The 24758-nt window shown below is 43.6% G+C and overlaps 2 protein-coding genes across 3 annotated transcripts; both read left to right on the top strand.

The window, feature by feature from the left end:
* The first annotated feature begins 530 nt into the window (after nt 1-530).
* On the top strand, nt 531-2085 carry LOC127768137 (uncharacterized). The gene has a single exon (XM_052293672.1). It carries the CDS (start codon nt 687-689, stop codon nt 1860-1862), a length of 1176 nt encoding a protein of 391 aa, XP_052149632.1. The 5' UTR covers nt 531-686; the 3' UTR covers nt 1863-2085.
* A 931-nt stretch (nt 2086-3016) lies between these two features.
* LOC127762929 (uncharacterized) lies at nt 3017-7808 on the top strand. 2 transcript variants are annotated; one of them, XM_052287476.1, is made up of 2 exons: nt 3017-3784; nt 7385-7808. In XM_052287476.1, the coding sequence occupies exon 1, from the start codon at nt 3155-3157 to the stop codon at nt 3770-3772; it is 618 nt and encodes a 205-aa protein (XP_052143436.1). In that variant the 5' UTR covers nt 3017-3154; the 3' UTR covers nt 3773-3784; nt 7385-7808. The 2 variants fall into 2 exon arrangements, with proteins under 2 accessions (XP_052143436.1, XP_052143443.1); XM_052287483.1 differs by lacking the exon at nt 7385-7808 and adding an exon at nt 5519-7378.
* Nucleotides 7809-24758: the final 16950 nt, after the last annotated feature.

Genomic DNA, 24758 nt, shown 5'->3' on the forward strand with positions numbered 1-24758 from the left:
GCGAGACGAATCTAACGAGGTATATTAATCCATGATTTGCTACAGTGATGCTACAGTAATCAGCCGCTAATTATGGATTAATATACATCATTGGATTCGTCTCGCAAAATAGTTTAGGGGTTATGGAATCGGTTTTGTCGGTAATCTACGTTTAATACTCCTAAATAGCAAGATTCCGGAAGGTTATTTAATAGCCCGGAGGATCCAAACAAAGTCATAGAAATATAGAATAGTCATGATTAGATTTTCTTTGGAATGCAGGGTGTACGATTCTTCGGTTTTCACCGTGATTTGGCTGATTAGATGCAATTTAGTCCTGCCACTGTGGCTAAGATTGATATCCTGTTTAGTCAAATGCACGCTCTTTTTTTTTTTTTGGCTTAACCACTACCACTGATTTTTCGAGAACGAGAGGAATTCAAATATGAAATAAAATCTAATTCCAGTGGCGCAGAGGTGCAGAAGCAAAACTCGCCAAGGAGAGCATTGACGTTAACCCGGCATGAGCCGTGCAGCTCTCACTTGATCATCTTATCGCTACTCAGCCACTCAAAAACCATCCTTAATTTGCCTTTCCCTCCACAACTTGAACACAAGAGAGAGAGAGAGAGAGAGAGAGAGAGTGAGAGTGAGACGCCATCACTAGCTCTCACTTAGCTCCAAGCTGAGCTGAGCTGAGCTTAGCCATGGGGTGCGCGGGCTCCAAGGACGTCACGGTGGCCGACGTCTACCGCCCGCCGCCGACGAGCGTCTCGCTGTTCGACATCAGCGCCATCGAGGAGCCCTGGCTCATCGCCACCGGCAAGAAGAACGACGAGGAGGAGGAGGAGGAGGATGAAGAAGAAGAGGAGGAGGAGGAGGAGGAAGGCAAGAAGCCGACCACCACCGTGATGCCGCTCCCGCTGCTCGACAAGCTCGACGGCTACGACCTCGCGCCGGCGTCGTGGTCGGAGGTCAGCAAGGCCCTGGAGGACATCAAGCCTGCGCTCAGCTCCAACACCACGACGACGGAGAACGCCAAGAAGAAGACCAAGAAGAAGAAGAAGAAGAAGCAGCCTGCGCCGCCGCCGCAGCCACCGACGACGACGACGACGGTGCTGCCTGAGCCGGTGAAGGCGATCGAGGCAGCTGCCAAGAAGGCGGCGGCGGCGCCGTCCGCGCGTGGCGCTAACGAGGAGGTTGACAGGAGGCCTCCGCCGCCGGAGCTCACCGGGCGGCGCGTCGTTAAGGACAACCCTTTCCTGATGCGCGACCGCGAGAACAAGGGGAACGACGGCGGTGCCGCCGCCGCGGCGGCGAGGTGGCGGCGGAGGGACCCGTTCGAGGGGTACCCCGAGCGGCGGCCCCCGGGGGCATCCGGCGGCGGGGTGGTGCTGTACACCACGACGCTCCGCGGCGTGCGGCGCACGTTCGAGGACTGCGAGCGCGCGCGGCAGGCGGTGGAGGCGTGCGCCGAGGCCGTGTCGGCGGCGGGCGGATCCCCCGTCGTCGTGGACGAGCGCGACGTGTCGCTCCACGGCGAGTACCTGCGCGAGCTCCGCGGGCTCGCCGGCGCCGGCGACGCGCCGCCGCGCCTCTTCGTCATGGGCCGCTACCTCGGCGGCGCCGACGCGTGCGCCGAGCTCGCCGAGAGCGGCAAGCTGCGCGAGATGATGCGCTGGGCCAGGGCGCGTGGCGAGGCCTGCGCCGCCAAGGACGGCCGCGGCTGCGAGGGCTGCGGCGGCGCGCGGTTCGTCCCGTGCTGGGAGTGCGGCGGCAGCTGCAAGGTGGTCGCCGCCGGCGCCACCGCCGCCGCCGCCGACGTCGAGCGGTGCGCCAAGTGCAACGAGAACGGCCTCATGCTGTGCCCCATCTGCCACTGATTGTGCTCCACCGCCGCGAATCCTTCTAGCGTTTAATCCGCGCCCATGTATATTTATCCATAATATACTCGTATAATTGTGAGTTTAAACTACACTCTATTAGTGGTTTATAAATGAGAATTGAAATGGTATATAGTGCTTGTAATAGTATTGTATAGCAGTGTATTTTTTGTAAATCTTTTTTGATTAATTATTGGAACAAATGCTAATAGTTTCGTCTTAATTGTTCAAAATTAGTAATCTATATTAACCAGTCAACCATCCCAGCTCTGTACTACATCTGTTACATCTGATAGTGTTATAGTGAATAATAAAATTAAATAAATAAATATAGTAAATAATTTGAGCAGGTCAATCTAAACACGCTGTCAAGGACTAGTACTAGTGGAAGGGAGAGCGTTGAGATCCAAACGCCAACTGCTCCCACATGGATGCCCGTTATGAATTTGAATTAATTTCTATTTTTTCCTTCGTGGATCTAGTATCTATTAGGCCGACATAATTATTTAGTATGGATATGTGTTGCAAGCTTGCAGCTGAAACGGTCCCTAGCCAAAAGAAAAACAAACATTAGCAGAAGATTATGAATAATGTCAAATCTCGATCATGTACCACATTAAAACACCAAAAGGGTTTCAAATTTTCAAGTTGATGGATCACAAAGTGAGTGAGTAAGGTCAACTCAACAAACTACAACCTAATACTCCTACATAACCAACAGTTCATGCCATGCCACCAAAGCTAAACTACTAAATTCAGGAACGTTATTTTTCTTTAATTGAGATGTGTTTGCTAGTACTTGTTTATAATCTCTGTCACATAAGCGTTTAAAATTCGCCCAATGAAAACTTTTGTTTCTAGGGGTTATAGCCGATCAGGTACGAGTAATTAATGGAACACCATAGTTATTTTTCCGTCTGCTAATTTATCAGATAATCACTATTAGTTTTATTCCGTAAATCCGCATTAGATCATTTGCTTTTTAGTAAACTTAAAAAATAAGAAAATAAAAAAAAGAGTGAAAAAAGTTAAAGGAAATCAATTTTTTTTTAAAAAATATACACATTTTATTATCTTTCTTTTTTTTCCTAAAAACTCAAATGTGAACTAGTAATAGAGAACTAGTCCAGTGTGTCCAGTCTGGCTCCCTTCGTCTCCATTCCGTTGCTGTACCAACGACACCGCCAGCCACCGCCACCTCCTCTTCTCTTCCCCCCCGAAATCCTCGTGAATCTCTCGCTCTCTCGCCGCCGCCGCCGCCGCCGCCGACGACCACCACGACGCTGCCTCGGATGCTCCCGGCCTCGCACCCGCTGCTCTACGCCTGCGCCTACCGGGACAGCGCCCTCGTCGCCGACCTCGCCCACGCCCCCCCGCCCCACGACGGCGGCGCCGGCGGCGCCGCCGAGGACGACGCCCCGGCGGTCGCGGCCGCGCTCGTCGCCGGGGCGCCCGCGCACCACCGGCACGTCACCCACACGGCGTCGGGGCGGGCGCACGCGGTGCTCCTCGCGCCGCCGCTCGTGCTCGCGGCGGTCTCGCGGGCCCCGCAGCTGCCCTCGTCGCACCTGCTGCTCTTCCTCCGGCGGCTCCGATGCCTACCCGGGAACCGGATGCGGGACGAGATGCCGCGGCTGGCGCTGCGCCTGCCGTTCCCCGACGAGGAGGCGCTCGCGCGGGAGGCCGGGGAGGTGGCCGCCGCGGAGGCCGAGGCCGAGGAGGCGGAGCGGAGGGAAGGTGAGCTCGCGCGGAGGACGCCCAAGAGGGAGCGCCGCGCCCGCAGCGGCGGCGCCGGGTGGACGTGGAGGCGGAAGCTGTGGCTCATCGTCCTCGCGGATCTCGTGCTCCTCTTCGTCCTCTTCGCTGCCTGGCTCGCAGTGTGCAAGGGATTCAGCTGCATTGGCCGGTAAATAGGTAAAAAGGTAATTACAACTTCTCTACTTCACGGAATTGATCTCGCGTTCACTTCAATTGTCTAAATTTTTGATTCGGCGGTGGAAAGGCAGAAAACATAGTTAGTACTCTAACAACAACGGTTGTGAGGTAGAATTGCAGACTACAGACCGACCAAACTTCATAATTCCTAGTTTCCTACCACTGAATGGGTTGGTTGTTGGTGTTAATTACACCCATTTGGTTGGATGAAGAGTAAAGGAACTGGAACATCATGGTTGTTTCAGTGGCATTCAACTTTTTAACATGATCGCTCATCGCATTCAAGTAGTTGAATAGCATTTGTAGTCTGTAACTGGGAAATGTTACCTTCAAGTAAGTAACAAGCACGATAATCTGATCTGGAGGGTCAGGGTTTAGATGGAGATTACCTGAAAGGATGATGTGCAAGTCAGAGGAGAAAGTGGCAATGGCTGATCCAGTAGTTGGTGAACCTTGTCCTGCCTTAATTCTATGCGGCATGGGATTTGCAAAAGAATGTTACATATCTCCCTTTATTCAAACCCTGTGTTTGAGATATCAAACTAATTTGAATTCATCTTAATTAAACTAATTTGAGCTAGTTTCAGTCTGATCTCTGAACTTAGTTCAAAACTCATTTACAATAAACATACCAAATGCATCATACATTTCATATCCATCATAGTATCATACACATGAATCAGACAATTTTTAATATGGGTGCCTACTGCCTAGTCTGCGGAACATTAATTAATTTTCAAATATCTTTGTATAACTCTCCATGTTCAAAATTTAATTTTCAGAAGGCATTTTTACACAAGCCTACAGTACTGAATTCAACTTTCCTCCAATTATTTTAATTTAACATTGCAAATCTTACTCATCTTTTGCAGCCAATATGATCAGTATAACATGTTATAACTCCAAGCAACAAAACAAGATTTTTAAAAAAGAAAATTAGTTGAACTAATCAATTTTATTTAAATTAAGACAAATTGATTTTACATTCAATCCTTCATATAATATGCATAGGATTGTGATTCTGAAGGAAGTTGTGAGTTATGACCATTTTACAAACACTTCTAAAATTCTGATTCATTGACTGATTCAAATTGAGTGTGCTTCCTGGGATCCTCGTACCCTATAACCCACTGCAATCATGACAATATAGCTAAACTGGATATTGCGCCCAAGTTCTTTGAGTGAACTAGAACAAAAAGGTTGAGTGCATCTGTCCTGCTGTCACCGTGCCCCCGTAAGCTGTGAAAATGATGATGGCCCGACTGGAAAAGGGAATCTATAACTAAACGTCAACCATTCATCTGGATGTTGTCCACAAGCTCTGTGCTTTTGATCTGGGTACAGACCTGACCAAGATCTGTCCTTTTGATGGCATTCTCATGGCTGGATACGATGACACTGGATATGGTAGAAGAGCAAAAAATGCTGGTTAATTTGAGGCTGAAGGTTAAATAGGATATTTGGAAACTAGGCTGATGATTCCTACTTTTAAGCATTAGATGCTGGATCTGACCAGCCCCAATATCTAGGAATCACTCATACTAATTTAGTTTGTCTTATTGTTGCCATTAATATCATAAACTGCAGGTGATCTATGATTGTCACAAGCCTCTGTTTTTCCTTGAGAGATTTCTTAACTAGCACAATCAGGAATATTGTAGTCCCTATATTCTCGCACCATTCTCAGCTTCCTTTTCGTAATCGGCAGTTTGATTGTGCAGATACCATCTGCTGATGGAAGATCCAGAATTTCGTGTTAGGGGAACACAGTTGAAAAGAGAATTGAACAATTTTTTTTTTCTATTTACAATTTAGTATTAGCAACTCAAATCAGAAGACACAAATTTTTTTTTCTCTAGAAGTGGCACCGAACAAATTTCAGATCTTTTATTGTACGTATATTTTTATGTGCTCCTCCTTTTCTGATGGAACAGAAAGGCAGGACCTCTGCCAATCAATTATTGAGGTGAGGAAAAATACAGTGATGCAGGGTACAACTCCACTGCCAAGAGGCCCTCCTTGAGCTAACTCGTAAGAGGGGTGAGGTACAAAACAGCAGAAATACAGAGAACAAGTTCGTTTGTCCTTCTGATGGAGCACAGCATATGCTGTTGCTCGATGCCTTCCATTCCTCTTGTATGCTGGCAATGTCCTGGGCAGTGGCTGATATGTGTTGGAAGATCTGTCTGTTGAGTTCCTTCCACATGTTCCACATGATGTAGATGATGATCCCCTTAAGTTCCCTCTGCATGTCTATGGTCATTAGCTGGGTCACTTGCTATTTGTTAAGTGGATCGGGTCCACTTGATGGATGATCTCAAAATGCCCAAATCAGGGCTAAGAACTAGACTTCCATCGTGGAGGGACTGAGGGACATTGCAATTTGCAATATATGTGTACTACGGTTTCTTGATGTGTACTGAAAAGGACACAATTGTTGATAATACCATCTTCGAATCACCAAGTTATCCACTGTTAGAATCTTGTTTTCAACTAGAAGCCATGGGAAGAATTTGCATTTGAGTTTTGTTGCAGAAGCTTGGGAGATTGAATCCCCTCATCTGTTATGCCCATGATAGTGTGGCAGCCCTCCACATTGTCTGTGGTTGTCGCTTGACTACCGCACGCCATACTAACAATTAGAGCTACTCAATAAACCCCACAAATGGAGCTAGATATCACCCAGCACCCTCCCATGCACACACACAAAAGTAAAATACCCTAATTGGCTGACCCAAAGTCATGGACCAGTTCTAGAGGAGCACTTGTAAAGTTCTTTGGGTTTTGGCTCTTTCTTAGATCTAGTACTGTAAGGTGCCTTACTTTTCAGTGATAAAAAAAAATGGTGCTTTAACGCCTGCTAAATCTTTACTGCTTTCCTTGTTCATGTATCATATATATGATATATAGCCAACTCAAGGGTAGAAGCAGACCCCCTCTTCATAATGACAATGCAGCTTCTGAAAACGAGCAGAGCTCATTTGGTAGAATGGCTATGTTAACTACTTCATGTGGAGTTTCCAGTTTGTGCAACCCATGATTCAGTGAGCTAACTAGATGAAAAGAAAATATGCTATCCCATAGTCCCTCTCCCTGTGTAAAAGCTGTTTATAATCTTTATACTCTAAAATATAATCAATAGGTTTGTTTATATTTGATCAGGCTGAATCGATCTATTGAGCAGATATTGATTTTTACCCTTTACATTACAGTTTGCATGTACGGGCGGGTATTCCAAACAAAATAGTAATGGTTTGTGCTCACATTCTTCTTCTTCATTTTGGGTCATAAGTGCCATGTGTGTACATATCCCCCTATAACGATGCTTGCGAGCATGCAAAAGTGTGCAATCTTTGTTTCCTTTCCTGTTGATGTCAGTGCTAATATTATGACTTTGAGGAGGAAAAATGGATCCTTATTTGATTAATGTTTTTCTGCGAGTGAGAAATGTGCAAATGTTTCTGATTTTGAGAGAAGCATGAATTAAGGGTATTAATCAGTTCAAAATGGAAAAGTTTATTGAAAGTGCTCAGCGGTTATATTGAATTGTTTCTGATGATCCCTTGCCATTTTTTGTCATGATGCAGGGTGCTAGGTTTCAAGACAAAAAAAGTGTGGAGATTATTTATGCAGTAGTTTCTCCTTATGCATGACGCAATGGAAATTGGAAAGTGATGACCATGTTATCTGCCAGGATTACAAAGTAAAGGCAAATGTTAGCCTTACAGGCACTCAGCGGCAACTGTTAGGGACTTCCCTGTCATATGACATCTTTGAAAAATGAAGCCCAATGGTCTTGCCTAGACTTCATAAGTTTGAATTTGTTGGTTTGGTTGAGGACATCTGTAAACCCAGTAGTGTAATTTTTTCGTTCATTTACTATACAAAGCAAATGTTGAAATTTTGCCTCATTGATCTTGTTTCCCCCCTATGTTGTTCAGGACAGACCTCGATATATCTGAATCCTACTGTCATTACCATACGCAATACAAAGCAAGTGGTCTCTGTTCTGTTGAAAGTGTTACATCCATGAAGATTTATTTTTCCCATCTGAACAATTTGATAATTCAGTTTCAAGATCTCCAGATGAAGAACTATTTGATATTTATGGCTCCAGCAGATAGGTTAGGAAGGAATGAGAGTTGAGGGCTTGAGGCCAGGTGCAATGCTCGTATGTGTAACCGGTGTTGGATCCAACATTCAGATTGCTGGCAATTAACAGGATTTCAATGTGTTTCAGCAGCCACCGGATTACTCCATGCCTTATCAGGAGCTTACTGATGATGATAAAAAAAGCTCAAAATAGGAGTATTGTAGCTGGAACAGAGGCCCTCGAACGAATTCAACCCGATTAGTTCATGTCAACAAATTCGGGCCACCAACGACCACGAACGAATTCAACCCAATCAATTCATGTCAACGAATTCAACCCATCTTTTACCATAAACCAATTGAGACCACGAAGGCCAGGAATCAATTAGGTCCGCCTAATTCCTGTCAACGACATCGGCGTACAAATGAATTCGGCCTACGAGTGATTTAGGCCCACCAAAGTTTCACCAATGAATTTATCCCGGAATATGTTCAATTGAGGTCCCTCAGTTTGTCCTATTTCCCTTCAACAAATTCGGGAATAAGTTCACTTCGTGACCCTCAACTGAGATTGAAATCTAATCCATGACCCTAAACCACAAAACCAGATATCTCGACCCCCAAACTCCTAAAACCGATGCAATTTAATTCCCTGGGCGGTTTTGGGAGGCGGTTTTGCTGACGTGGCGCCACGTCGCACCTACGTGGCAATATTGACCGAGTCTTTGGTCCACGTGGCGTTGACGTGGCACCTACGTGGCGGTAGAAATAAAAATATGCGTGGGGCCCATTAGTCATTCACATAAAAAAGAAATGTGGGCCCACTGACATGTGGGGTCCACATGTCAGCCCTTCTTCCTCCTCCCTCTCTCCCTTCTCTCTCTTTCTCTTCCCTTCTTCCCCTTCAGTGGGCGGCGGGCGACGAGAACGAGTGGTGGCGGCACGCAAGTGAGGGCCGGAGCGATGACGACAAGACGGGCGAGGGCAGGAGCGGTGAGCCGTGCAGCCGCCGCCGCCACCGTACTCCTCCTTCCTCCCTCTCTCTCCCTTCTCTCCCTTTCTCTCCCCTTCTTCCCCTTCGACCGGTGGCACGCGGGGACAGTGAGAGCGAGCGGCCGGGGGGCGGTGAAGGCGGAGCTTCGGGCGCCGGCAGCTAGCAAGGAGAGGACGGCACGGAGGAAGGCCCGCCCGCCGCCGTCGTCGCCGCCTCCGCTCGGGCCTCCCTGGCGCCCATCGCTGTCGCCTCCGCTCGATCCTCCTCTGGCGCCACCGCCGCTCGAGCCGGGCGGCCGCCGCCGTTTGGGCTGCCCCGTCGCCCGGCGCCATCGCCTCCGCTCGAGCCGAGCGGCCTCCGCCCATGAGGCGCGCGGCGAGGCTGGGTGTGCGCGGCGTGTCGGCCTCGAAGGGTGGCGCGGACGGCTTGGGGCGCGCGAGGGCGCCAGAGGCCGGCTCGATCTGGACGCCGATCTGGATGTCGCCGCGGAGCAGGTTGGCGTCGAGGTTGAGGCTATTGCACGGCGCCTGGAGGCCTCCGTCGTTTGCGCCGCCCCGTCGCCCGAAGCCGTCGCCTCCGCTCGACCTGCCTCTAGCGCCGCCGCCGCTCTAGCCGGATGGCCGCCGCCGTTTGGCCTCCCCGTCGCCCGGCGCCATCGCCCATCGCCGCCTGTGGGAGACGTAGGGGAAGAAGGGTGGGAGAGAGAGAAGGGAGAGAGGGAAGAGGAAGAAGGAAGGAGGATAACATGTGGGGTCCACATGTCAGTGGGACCCACAATTTTTTTTATGTGTGTGAATGACAAACGGGTCCCACAATTGTAATGCCATGTAAGTGCCACGTCAACGCCACGTGGATCGAAGACTCGGTCAATATTGCCACGTAGGCGCCACGTGGCGCCACGTCAGCAAAACCGCCTCCGAAAACCGCGCAGGGAGTTGAATTGCACCGGTTTTAGGAGTTTGGGGGTCGAAATATCTGGTTTTGTGGTTTAGGGTCATGAATTAGATTTCGATCACAATTGCCATGAAGTGAACTTATTCCACAAAGTCGACCCACTACTTAGGTTCGCCTACTGATTTCTTGTAGGAATAAGTTCACTTGAGGGCCCTTAACTTGTCAACGAATCCGATTTTCGTCCTCCATCCGCAAAACCAGATACAACGGGTCCCTTAACTTACAAAATCGGTGCAAATTTCGTCCTAAGGCAGTATGGCTAGCGGTTTAGTCCGACGTGGCGCTTTGACTTGTCGTACGTGGCGCTTTGACCGCTGAGTCAGCACGGCCGTTGGGGAATAAATTGGGGGGGGGGGCTTCTCGCGCATTCGGCGCCAATCCTCTCACATTTCAGAAACCCTAGCTTTTCGGCGTGTAGGTTGCAGCGATTCGGACGGCGACGGCGTCGTGATTCGGACGGCGGAGGAGTGGCGATGGGAAGCTCAAGGAGTGAGGGGTCGTCGTCGTCTTCGGCCAGGCAACCGTATGGCTCGCCTATTCCCTATCGCGTTGGTCCGTTCGAGTACGAACCAGCGGTGCTGTGCCGGTGCGAACTGAAGGCGGCGAGGTGGATATCTTGGAGTGTCGACAACCCTGGTCGTCGGTATTTCAAGTGCCGCAATGCTCGGGTGAGTGAATTTGCCGTGTTAATTTTGGATTGGTTTTATTTCGGACTGGGGGCCTAAATATTAGGGTTTTTGACGCACAGGAAGGGGGTTTCAGCTGTCATTGTTACTTCAGGGAAAGCATCTGTATCTGTTTTAGCTCAAGAACCTGCTAGGACAACTACAAAGAACAAAGCTAAAGTACCACTGCTTCTTCTCCCTCCATGGGAATCTGACAAACTATGATGCATTGTCATTTGTAATGCCAAGCTTTTAGGAATGTTGTGTATAGCAGCTGTGTGATGTAATGGCAAACTTTTAGCCAGCTATGATGTATTTTGTGCAAACTGAGACCTCTGTGATGTAATGCCAAACTTTAGGCCATCTATTATGTGTTTTGTGCAAACTAAGACCTATGTGATGTAATGGCAACCTTTAAGCCAATACTGTGATATGTTATTTGCACTGCTAATGTTTGTCTTCCAGATTTTCATTATATGCATGTGTGCTCAAAACAGAACACTTGTTTGCTGAATGCATGTCTGCTGAGAAAGAATATTTGATGACATTTGTTACTCCAGATGCAAACCAGATTTGGTGACTGACAATGTGATGCAAATCAATTTTTGATGCAATGCCACATTTGAAGCAGCTCTGCTGACTGACATTTGGTTCCTATGATGTTTCCTAATTTATATTGGCTACATTTATGCTGAGTTTGCTGAGATTTGTTTTTCTATCATACAAAACATAATTGCTGCATATTTGTACACAACACACATACATGACATTGCATTCAGCAATTTTGGCAAGACATTCAGAACTTCACATTTCATTGGTAAATTTTTGCACCTCACAGTTCTGCCACACATTTTTTTTCCAGCAAACATTGAGGCCATGCCCACACAATATCAGTTCTTGCCCAGCACTAACAGAATAACAACACACATACATGACAGGATGCACCAAATGAGCACAGTTCGCTCCTTCTCTAACCTACATTTGCTATCAATTAAAACATCATTTTTCACATCCAACTCACTAACCAACTCCCTCACTGAAGCCAACTCCCTCCCAACTGAAGCCAACTCCCTGCATTGCTCTTCAGACTTCACACGAAGTTCCTCAACCTCCTTCACTGCATCTGCCTTCTCCCTCCTCAGAGAATGCACAGCACCTCGCAAATCATTCAACACCTCCCTCAGAAAGCTGCTCGTCGGGCCACCGTGCCAAGCATAAAAATCGCAGCCCCCTTCCTGTGCGTCAAAAACCCTAATATTTAGGCCCCCAGTCCGAAATAAAACCAATCCAAAATTAACACGGCAAATTCACTCACCCGAGCATTGCGGCACTTGAAATACCGACGACCAGGGTTGTCGACGCTCCAAGATATCCACCTCGCCGCCTTCAGTTCGCACCGGCACAGCACCGCTGGTTCGTACTCGAACGGACCAACGCGATAGGGAATAGGCGAGCCATACGGTTGCCTGGCCGAAGACGACGACGACCCCTCACTCCTTGAGCTTCCCATCGCCACTCCTCCGCCGTCCGAATCACGACGCCGTCGCCGTCCGAATCGCTGCAACCTACACGCCGAAAAGCTAGGGTTTCTGAAATGTGAGAGGATTGGCGCCGAATGCGCGAGAAGCCCCCCCCCCCCCCCCCCATTTATTCCCCAACGGCCGTGCTGACTCAGCGGTCAAAGCGCCACGTACGACAAGTCAAAGTGCCACGTCGGACTAAACCGCTAGCCATACTGCCTTAGGACGAAATTTGCACCGGTTTTGTAAGTTAAGGGACCCGTTGTATCTGGTTTTGCGGATGGAGGACGAAAATCGGATTCGTTGACAAGTTAAGGGACCTCAAGTGAACTTATTCCCAATTTGAGACCACAGATCAATTTGGGCCATGCTATCTCGTCGACGTATTCAACCCACCCCAGAATTTGGCCCACTTAACACTCGTTGGTAAATTCGGCCCACAACTGAATTTGGCCTATCGAATTCTCACCAATGAATTGGGCCCACAAAATGAATTTGGCCCACCTATTCATTCACAGGCACAGGGCCGCCCGAGGCCCCGACGACGGGGGACGGCGGCGCCGGCGAGGGCCACCCGAATCTCGCGGCCGCACACCACCGGCATGTCGGGCACACCGCGGCGGCGCGGGCGCACCGCAGTGCTGCTCGCGCCCGCAGCTCCCGGCGTCCCACCACCAGCTGCTTTTTTCCTCCGGCAGCGGCGATGGCATGGCGATGCGATGCTTCCCCGAGGCCAGGATGTGAGACGGAGATGCGGAGGCTGGCGCTCCCCCTGCCGACTCCCGTTCGCCGGCGAGGTCGCCGCCGCGTCCTCTTCGTTGCCTGGCTCGCCCGTGTGCAGGGGATTCAGCTGCATTGGCCGGTAAGGCCCGGTAAGTAGGCTAACAACGAAGCTTCTCTACTTCACGAAATTTCTCTCTCTTTTCATTTCTATTGGTCTCTCTATGATGAGACTTATGCAAACATTTCTGCAGAATGGAAACTGGGTATCTTCTTTTTGCCAGTGATAAGTTGTTATATTGAATTTTCTGATGAACCCATTGCCCCCTTTGTTTTTTGTCAGGATGCATGGATACTATTTATGCTGCAGTTTCACCTTATGCATGATGCAATAGAAATTTGGGAAGTGAGATGTCTGCCAAGAAGTAGAGGCAAAGGGAACAGGTACTCAGCGGCAACTGTTACCTCCTGTTAATATCTGAAACATCTTTGGAAAAATGAATCCCAGTTGGTCTTGATAGACTTCATAATTTTGAATTTGTTAGTTCATGTGATTGATTGCTTCCATCATCCTCATCTTAGCCTATGGAGCTTTGCTGATTTTTCACTCACATCTCTCGTACTCTTCTTGGACGTTGTGGCGTTGGACATTTTGTTTTCAACAGTGCATTCCAATCATCTGGACATCAATTGAACTGTACAAACTACACCCATATGCTGAACCTGTGTTGAGCTGTTTCCCAAATGTCTGTCAGAACCACCACTGAGAGTCTGAGACTCCAATGCCATCAAATCTTGTGCAATGACGCAGTAACCATCCTGTCCTGGGTAATCTGAGACATTTGAGATTTTTGCAGCAAACTTATCCATGGTGCATCTTACAACATCTGTACTCAAATCTCTCCATGAAAATGTCCATGCATGGACAGGGCAGAAATTCTTCAGTTCCTTTTTCTCTTCATCACCAGTCAGTCCCCCATGGTCATTTCAGAAGGCCAAAACTAGATAGACAACGCACATTGCAGAAAGCAAACCATGTCCCCAGCTGCATAAACCCCTCTGCACCAATTCAGCGGCTGCATCACTGCATCAGATAATTGTGTGGATCCTTTTTATTTTTCCCGCGTCATTTCTCTGCATCGCATCAGGTCAATTCTATCACCTAACGCTGGAATGCACATGCTGTTGGACCATTTCACTCCAACAGGCTGCAGTGCATTCCAAGATCCTGGACAGAAAGCTTTCACTCCCTAATCTGCACTCGTGCTCATGCACATGCAGTAACAGTGTGATAACAGTGTGATCTACTGATCTATGATAGAATCATCTAATTCTTGACACTGAAATTTCAGCAGGGTATCTCCCTGTGCCGTCTCCATCGCCGATCTTCGGGTGCGGTAACCGGCATAAAAAGGGGTCATCAGCAGAAGTTGGTGTCACAGAAAGAACCCCAGGTGATGAGCCATTTTGATATGTATGGCCCCTGGCAATCAAGCAGGAGATAGGCCAGGAGGGAATGAGAGCTGAGGCCAAGTGCAATGCTTGTATGTGCAGACAGTGTTGGATCCAACATTCAGATTGCTGGCAGTGGCAATTAACAGGATTGCAGTGTGTCTCAGCAGCCAATGGATTTTTCCATGCTTATCAGCATCCACTTCAGGGGGTCTACGGATGATGATTATGATAAACTTGAGCTCAAAACATCAGGAATCAAGGACATAAAAATATATTAGCAGAAACAGGGAAGAAGGAGGCGCGGAGGAAAGGCGAAAATCGCTTTATTCTTGCAGCGCGAAGAAATAACATTCCAGTGATGAAAAATACAGGCAGAGGATGCAACTGTGAGCCGACAAGTGGATCCATATCAATGGCCTTAAGCCGTCCTTTAATGGTCAGAGATGCAAATGCCTGCCTTCCATACTAGAGCCTAACCCCTTGCTAATGCTTCTTTAATTTTCTAAGTCCTTTCCACTAGCCAGCTTTTAGGCCATATAATTATCTCGTACCACGCCAAACACTTTGCTTAATGCTCACATGAACGCATCACCGAAGAAGCATCACAAACCAGAGTTCATTGGATGGGAGAATCGATCGACAGTATGAAAGCTTGCCATGTTATTCTGTCGGGATTGCGAGCAAGATTAGTTTAATGGCAGTTGAGGCTAAGTGCTTGGCTGCTTTGAATCAAGAATGTGATCTTTGTTATCATAACTATATATGAGATATGCAGTCTAAGATATATAGCAACAGATTAGGATGAATTGGGGAAGCATCATGCGAAAATTCACGGTGCACCGGAGCTGAGGAGAAAATATTTTCTGTTCTGCAGAGTGGAGCATGATTTGCTATGAAATATGGTCAAGATAGGTGCAACAACTTGCGGCATATTCTCTTCCAATCCTATATATATAGGGCCTCTTCTCTTCACTATTAGGCTCAAATTGTTAATGTTATTGCCTGTCTATTCATGGCTTAGAAGAAGCCAGTAGATTGTCTAGGGTATGCTTTGCCTCAAAGCTTAGAAAAAGTTTGATAACACTGACATCTTTCCTGCCAAGACTTGAAGTCAATCTAACTCATAGTTGCTAAGAAGTCATTAAACTAGTAATTAACCTAGATGCTGTACATTGTGATCTTTTCTCAAGATTACATGGACAGTTGGTGAAGCTAACATACAGTAAATCATTCACAGTTATTCTGAAAATACTGTGTTCCCTCTAAAATGTACACCGCACCTTGTATTATTCAGATTGTCAAGTCATGTATATTATACAATTCTATCTACTACTTTGGATGGTCCAATGCCCTGTGAGATGGCACTGTCAACTACTAGCAATTAAACAGTGAGCTTAGTGCCAAAATAATCTTTGTTTCTTACAATCTAATGCTAAGTGCTTGTTAGTCAATATCTTCCCATTTTTGTCTTCTTGTAGAACACCATTAGAAGAGCAAAATTGTTTCCCAGATGCTGCTACTTTGATGCCTTCAGCTATAATAGGTGACAACTAAACTAGTCCATTTAGTTGAGCTAGGACTAGTGTCATGGGTCAGTGAGCATAGTACATACATGGACTTAAACAACTGTTGTGATGACCATAAACTAGCATCATTAAGATTAGATTAAGCATTAAGTATGGGGGACCAGGACATTGCCAAATAGAAGGGCAGGATAACTTCCACATAATCCCACTGCAAACGACAGATCCAACAGCATAACATCCGAATAATCTCCAAATTATTGTCATGGCATTTGTTAATGATCAAGTAGATCTGTCTCCTGAATTTTTTTCCTGAATGTCTTCCCCTTCTCTCTTGCCCATTCAGTCAGCAAACTAAACAGGATGCTGTAATGCCTTGTTGCCCCCATAGACCCTTGAATTGGCACTGTCTCATGGTTTGCCTACCATATGATTGCGCTTAATTGGCACAGCTCAACATAGTGGAATTACACATAAACTTCTTGAGCTAATTATTAGTATATTCTTCAGATACTCTCCATGTGAATGACAAAGATCCTTGCGCATCTCGGACCGATTCTCACGCTTTTAGCACATTTTCATGATCCTTTTTAATATTCATAATCCTGTTATCGTTTTTTTTAATTCTCTTGGAGTTTAGAAACGAAACAGAACAAAACAAACATATACAACAAAACTACTTTTATGTATGTCCAATGGTTTACTAACACCAGGCAACTCGTAATTTGGGCAAATATGTATGATAATACGAGCTGAACTCAACATTTGCAAGTTGTGTTACTGAACATTTTTAGTATTAATTTGAGCAGTGAAAGACTGACGAAAATGCTACTGAAGTACTAGGAAACGGTGCATTTCATTTTCAGTACTTTCCAATAGCTTCCAAGCAAGCCGTGCAGTGACAACAATAGTAGTAGGTTGCATGGAAATGTCAGCTTGTGTTGGATAAGCAGGGAGTAGAAAGCAAATGACGAAGACATTAGCACTAATAAACGTTTCAATTTGGTCCAAAGCAAGTACAGTTGTTGGGCACCGTTAGTTAAGTCCACCCTTGCCGTTAGGTTTCCAACAGTATTAACTGACAGTTGGGACCACCCAGAGTGTTAGTACGATATAGATGTAATGCATTGTTCATGAGGATTTTGCAGGAAGTAATGCACTTATTAATTATTAATCACCTACATTTAAGTGTAACAGTGGTTAATTTCCGTCAAATGGCTTCGTCCTTCAGTAAATAATTAATCGTCTATACTTTTTTATGTAATGAAATTTTAACCATTAGTTGGGGCTTCCCCATTTGACTGGCCTATCCTGGGAGGAAAAAAAGAGAATATCGCATTACTTTCACATTGTAGTAAATGCTCCCGGTTGGTCATAATTTTTTCGGTCATATGTCATGTCAACAAGGACTATGAACCGCGGAAGATGTAGAATTATATATATAGTTGACAAAAATAAAATCATGTGATGTAGTACTTAATAACATTGAAAAAAGAAGGTAGTCTTTAGTCTACAAACCTTTTTTGAATACCATATTAAATTTCTAGGCACTTTCATCCATTTTTTTTCATTCATATCTTTGCTGAATAAATGCTATCACTCATGAGAAAATGAATCATCATTCTCAATGTACTAGTAGTTCTTAAAAAAAATCTCAGTGTACTAGTAGTACTTCTAAAGCATGGGCGGATACAGGAGATCAAACCACCATCCACCGGGCCACTAGTTTCATCATATTGTAGTGACGTTATGGACCAATAGCCTTAAACCATGAGTTAATACTTCTGGTTTATCAGGCGTTATCAGAGTCATAGAACTCTGGTGGTTGTATATCCGTCCCTATTACTAGTAAGTTACATATATTTTGGACATTAACATCCTGTTAGAAAGTTGCAGATCTTTTGGGCATCAACATTTTCGAAATATAGTATCGACCAACAATTTATATCATAGTATACAATTTTTATACAATCCTATTGGAAGAAAGCTTAATCGAAGCCATGTCCCAAAACACAAGTACATTTAGTGGAAGAAAAACCCGAAGAATTTTCTTTTTGTACTACAAATTTGTTGATTTTTGTGTACTACACGAAATGATTTATAAACAATACTAGGCCTTGTTTAGTTCCCCAATTTTTTTCCCAAAACATCACATCGAATCTTTGTCCATATGCATGAAGCATTAAATATAGATAAAAATAAAAAATAATTGCACAGTTAGGGAGAAAATCACGAGACAAATTTTTTTTGAGCATAATTAGTCTATAATTAGTCACAAGTGCTACAGTAACCTACATGTGTTAATGATGGATTAATTAGGCTCAACAGATTCGTCTCGCCATTTCCAGACTAATTATAAAATTAGTTTTTTCATTCGTATCCGAAAACCCCTTCCAACATCCGATTAAATATTCGATGTGAAATTTAAAAATTTTCTTTTCACCACCTAAACAAAGCTATTTGGAAAAGAGGAAGTAAAACCTCGGCGCCCAACGCCGGGATAAGGGACACGTCGTGTCCTTGTTGACGTCACCATGAGGTAATTAAATCCATGATTAAATGGGTGATGGTGACACCCGTTGCCTAGGAAAGGTACTGGGACCCTTGCCTCACCTATTTGTCACCTTTCACGGTTCAATTCCATTCAATTCATTCAATGAGGATTTTCTACACGCAACGCAATCCCTTGTACGGAGTAATTCAACTTGCTACACCCTGTAGCTAGGCCTTTATCTTGGACAATTGCTCTGATTCAGTGCACTGGTTAGGGCCAAATTTTAGGCACCGTGTATAAAACTCTATAGACGAAACTTTAGACTATCACTGAAGTTCACATATAAAGAGTGTCATGTTATGTATGATTGCTCTCATACCGGTCTCCTTGTAAGTACGCATGTCAAACGGCTACAACAATATTATCCAGATAAATTATTAGATGTGACATCATACATATCTAAAATTTGACACCTAATGTTAATTGTTCAATTTGACTTAGAACAGTGGTAATTGAAAATTTTATATTTTAGCATTAATACTCATTGTTCTAAACTACTACTTCCCCGTCCAAAAATATAAGAACTGATAATCGGATGAGACAATTCCTAGTATATAAATTTGGATACAGAGGAACTGTCCCATCCAATTTTAGATTTTTATATTTTAGGACGGAGGTAGTAGTATAATTAAAACTTATCTTATGAACATAAATATAATTCAGTTGATTAAGTTTCTTGTAGTGAAATCTACCTAACCAGCTTCAAGCCAGTGACTTCTTTTGCCTCTCGTGCGAGTGCCTGTCATGGAAGAGTTTACAAGACTGTATGGCGGTTATTACGTGCATTAACCTTCTCAGTTTTCTAAATCATTATATACCTCGCGGTAACTGCTCTGTTATTACGATAACCATCAAACCATGGGATAACAGTAACCCCACCTAAAATGGTTTGGTGAACTCTAGTCACTGGTAGTGGTATGTACTTCGCTATCTTGTAAACTCATCAATTGTTCAGGACCACATAATGCCTACCAGATCGCCAAGCCGTAGGGGATCCTTGTGAGATGTTGACACTAGAGATGACATTTGTTTTTTTGCCGTGATTATTTCAGCTTACAATTAAATCCCCCCCACATTTTCCATTTTTCTCATGTGCATGGAAGCATCTGTCTGTCCACTCCCCACTCGTGCACGGTGCTGACATGCTGCTGCGTGGGGCCCACCCTGTGTTTGTAGGTGAGCAAGAATATAGCTGGCCGGTTCAATGCACGGCTTGCAAAACAAAACCTGTCTCGCTTGCTCCTTCTCACCGTGTCCTGTCTGCGTTTGGTTGCTGCTTGCTCTTCTCCGGTTTTGCTTTTCATTTTTAGCATGAGATTAGTACAGCCTCCGTCTAAAAATCCCTAATACAATTTCTGGCTATGAACTTGTGATTGTTTTTCAATTGATGGACTTTAGCGAATAAAAAGAAATATCAGGAAGCCTGAATAAATTAGACAAAGTTATAGTCCGTTCGCATGTATTTATGATAAATAAACATTTAGTGAGGGTTTTATGGGGCTCATATGGTCTTATTGTTGGTAGTGGAGACTCGAGCCCCTACCGTTCTTATGCTAGATCCGTCCCTGGATGGAGTTGAATTAAGATGGAAGTGAGAGTGGTGCTCCAATCCCATGCATCATGCATGGTAGGATGGCTAGTTGGGAGATCTAGATAAAAGAAGAAAATGAAGAATGTCTGACATGATATGTCGGTATCATTGGTATATATGCTGGGTTATTCGTGTTTATTTAGTGTTTTGTGTAATACGGGACTAACATATATAATTTATATTTAATTATATGGCGTGAGCCTCCTATCTATTCTGTTGGTATGTGATATGGGTGGTTTTATTTATGTAATAATGACAAAATTTTATGTCAAGTGAGGTAGGAGCCCCAAAATAATAAAGATGTTTATTTTATATAATTATAGAAACAAGAATGGACATATTAATCTATAGCAATAAAAATAGAACCTTTCTTTTTTTGCAAATGCATTTATTCCCAACCTTTTGGAGTCATATTTAATAACAGAATGTACTACTATAATCGGTAAGGATTTCCATAAGTAAACTGCAAAGTGCACACACTGTGCAAATCACTGCGCCGCAGCCGTAAAAATGGCCGGCTGCAAGAGCTTGAGCCAGCAGACATAATTAGTGCGAGTTCAAACGAGAGATTAGCTTATGATTACCTCTATCCATGTGCCATGTCATTCTTTTTGATTTTTAGGCCAGGTGCACCTAGCCTCTTGCATGAAATTTGCTATGGAGACACAACATGTGAGTTCACTCTTTGCTAGAGTTCAACCAACTCTTTGCTAGAGTCCAAACTTTTTTTTTTCAAACTTCCAACTTTTCCATCACATCAAAACTTTTCTACACACATAAACTTTCAACTTTTCCGTCACATCGTTCCAATTTCAATCAAACTTCTAATTTTAGCGTGAACTAAACACACCCTTATATGAGCTTCTTTCTTCCGAACTACATATGCTATTGGGCTAAAAGGTGAAAAGTAATGTGCAACAACATATTTAATTAGTTTTGCATTTTGTTTGACTGAGACTAAAATCAGACGCACACACAGACACATTACATGAGCTTCCTTTATGACCCTTATAAAATTACCAGCGACACCTATATATACATGTGTGCATGTAATGTACAACGTCTCTATTATTAGTTATTATGTGTGCATCAAATTGTACATTTCTGAAAAAAGCGGGTATAGAAATACCAATTAAGTCTATGACTCGAATTAGCCTCGTAGCTAGGCTAACTACATGCACGTACATTCATATATACACATAGTCATTTATTAGTATATCTAACTTCGTCTAGTTCAATAGTTTTATTTGATCTTTAAAAATATACAAATACAAGGCAACTATAAATGTTGGACCAGTAAAACTAGATATAAATGTTTCTTCAGAGCAGTATGTATAAAAATATCGTTGTAACCAATAAACCATGAAGTGTATATAAATCCACTCAGCCGTGTGTGTGTGTGTGTATATATATATATATATATATATATATATATATATATATATATATATATATATATATATATATATATATATATTCAAATTTTTAAAAATTTTCAAATTGTGAGTATATACCTAGGTATATGAATTTGATTCATACAAATACCTAACAACAAAACAACTCAAACTCAACTTTATTTCATAATTCATTATTACATACCTAACGAATTATATTTTTGGATGTTATATACCTAGAACCAAAATCTAACAAAAAAAAGTTCAAACTTGTTTGAACTTGTTAGTAAAGAAGTTAATGTTCATATCTAAACATTTAAAAAAATTTTATACTCATTCAAATTGGGTATATACTCAATTTGAATCTTGGAGCCCATACTCCATGTAGCACCAGTTAATTTATCTCTCTCTCTCTCTCTCTCTATATATATATATATATATATATATATATATATATATATATATATATATATATATATATATATATATATATATGTATGTGGCTTTTGGTTCCCACATGGAGGCGGGCGCTTGCGAGTGCATATAAGAATTTTGGGGCCATTGGCACCAACAAATCATATATACCTGGGTATGCGCGTGAGAGAGAGAAATATACGTATAGAGGGGGGCCACAATGCAAAGGGTGGTGAAAAAGTTAGCATGCACAACCCTACCACTACACATCTACCAGTATGCTTAACCCATATGCAAGAAAAGCTATATCTGATTTTAATTAATCTCTGAAGGGATTGATCATTGATTCCATAATATTAAACTAATCACACTTCGAATTTCGTAGGCCCCTTTTACAGGCTTGCAAAAGCATTGCATATGTTTAATGGAGTCTCACTAGAGTCACTACGAATATTCCCCACCCAGCAACAAGAGATTAGTACTACATAACAAAGCGAGAAATCACTAATGACAGGAGAAAAAAAAGATTATTATTATTATTGATATTTATTAAGTATAGTTAAAGTACGAGGAGGCTGCGAATGATTGAGCCCTTGTTGTAGTAGAGGGCAGCTGGCATTGCAATATCTTTTTGCCGATGAGGACGTCGGGTTCTGATAGATATTGCAAGGATTTTTTTTGAGGTATTATATTTGATGATCGTGCATTGTATTTCTTCAATTGGTATACCACTTCCATTATTATTTAAAATGGTACTTATATTTCTTCGAATGCTACGTGACAAATTAATGCGTCCAACTTAAATTGGAGACATCGTTCAATTGGTAAGCCAAGGCACTAATCCCCCAGGTCTTTCGGAGTAATTATAAATTTGGTAGAATTTTTCTAACCTCAAGTCGCTCAATTGGAATTCGACACGCGCACAATTGAAGGTTAATTGTCGTTGAAGTAGCATGCTCTAAAATTGTGTTTTTTTCAATATCATATATGGGCCCTCTTCAAAGATATTTAAAGGTGTAAAGATCTTCCTGTAAATGTTGGGAGTGAGCCATAGACTACAACTTTGAATGAAAATGAAGAACTTTTGCCAATTTTCCAATCGTTATTCATTATTGGCACTACATATTCTCCCTCTCAATATTTCTGATTTAAATTAGAAGATCAGTTTATAGACTATAGACACATAAAAAAATGAAAAAAAACATTATTCACGCCCGATAATTAACTTTACCTTTGATTGACATGATTCTACACTCGTAGAGTCCAAACTAGCATACGTGTGTCGACATTGATAAGTTCGTGAGGGACCAACGTTCGCTCAATAAGCTATGGTGGAAACATAGTTTCATTACAACAAAAATGTCTTTATGTAGATATATTTTTCTATTGTTATAGAGACACTTTTCAAATATTACAATGTTGTAGAGACATATTCAAAAATATGTCATAAATGTCTTATGTTAAATTATCTCTGTAAATGAAGAGGCATTTTAAAAAATGTCTCTATGTCTTGTGGCATTTTAATAGAGGCATTTTTTTATATCATAACAGAGTATAGGCATTCTCTAGAGACACTGACCAAACTACTATAATATACATCATAACACCACTATGCCTCGCACCATGCACTCTACCAACTTGTTGGGTTTGCCATCTCCGACATGCTCCACGGTGACCCCTTGAGACGTGTGGGACATGATGCCTACTTTCCCCCCGGTAATACGGGGTTGTAGTGAGAGGGGGTGAGGTTGATGTGCTGAACCATTGATATTACATGGGTGTAACTGACTGTGCGAGCACACGAATGAAATGAGTCTTGACGATGTGAACAAAGAGGAATGACAGACTATAATGCGCGCGTTTACTACATGCATGTGCACGGTGTCCAATACCTTGCATCACATTGAGACCGATCATGACCAAAGGACTTCTATGCCTCTCTTTTCAGTGGTCGCGGGCCAACCAACTAGTGGCCACGGGACCACCCTACTGGAGGACCACCGCGCCACGTCGCATGGTGCCGCATGCCTGTCCTGCTCAGTGGTCGTTCACCATGATGTCACCTAGCTGCTACACGCATACCCTGCTCAGGGGTCACCGTGCCATGTCTCCTGGTGGTCATGGGCCCACCCTGTATAGGGGTTGCCGCACTCTGTTGACTGGTAGGAGTAGGCCCACCATGTCAAGGGCTGTTGCACCACGTGACTTGCTCTGTCTATTTTAGGACTAACCCCTGTCTATTTCGAATAATTATAAGTGTGGATGGGAACATGTAATTGTAATATTGACAACATGCTTTTATTTTTTAAAAAATAAGAGAAGTTGTGACTCTTTAACATAAACGAGGAATGCACACAACCATTACATCACTTAACAGGCTAACAATAGACTAAAAAAGAGACTAAAAGGGCAAAAAATAATATGAAAAATAAACTATCATGTTAGGGTTAATATAGAAAGGCTTCGTCCCGCAACTCAGACCACTATAAGATCATCTTCGTGAACTCTATGGTTGCAGGAAAATATGTTCTGGGATTTTTAGTTTTCATGGAAATGCCGTAGAAAAACAGGTATGACTCGTCGATATTGCTAGATTCAATCGCGGTCAATGTTACATAGAGGGATTAATTTACACCCCGGATCTCAAAATACCAATTCTCGATGGTGATACTTCAAGATGGGAACACGGCTGATCGATCACTTGATCAGATCAATAGAGTCACTTTCTTGAGGCAAATTTAAATAAGATTAATTTACTTGCTCACTTTTCTTACTGTGAGAGCAGCTAAGCTAGCGAAGTTGACACATGGAGATTCCAGATTCTTGCACTTGATCGCTCCTTTAATTTGGAATCTTCGCTAAAAAAACACCACCTTTTTCTTACATCCATCACAAGAAGATCAATTCGTTTATGTTGTGTCCAATCCTATGCTTAATTATATGCTTTTCAAAAGTTAAACGTACTCCACATATATATATCCTGTATACTTATATAGTTCATCCCCACTAAATATAGTTAATATTATTTCTCTCTTCTCTTATTAAGTCACATTATCTTAATTATTTCTAGTCTTTAAATGATAGA

This window comes from Oryza glaberrima, chromosome 1 (genome assembly GCF_000147395.1).
Source record: "Oryza glaberrima chromosome 1, OglaRS2, whole genome shotgun sequence".
Lineage (NCBI taxonomy): Eukaryota > Viridiplantae > Streptophyta > Magnoliopsida > Poales > Poaceae > Oryza > Oryza glaberrima.

Excerpts from the sequence above, each read along its gene's own strand:
- LOC127768137 (XM_052293672.1), top strand. The coding sequence starts at position 687 with ATGGGGTGCGCGGGCTCCAAGGACGTCACGGTGGCCGACGTCTACCGC.
- LOC127762929 (XM_052287476.1), top strand. The coding sequence starts at position 3,155 with ATGCTCCCGGCCTCGCACCCGCTGCTCTACGCCTGCGCCTACCGGGAC.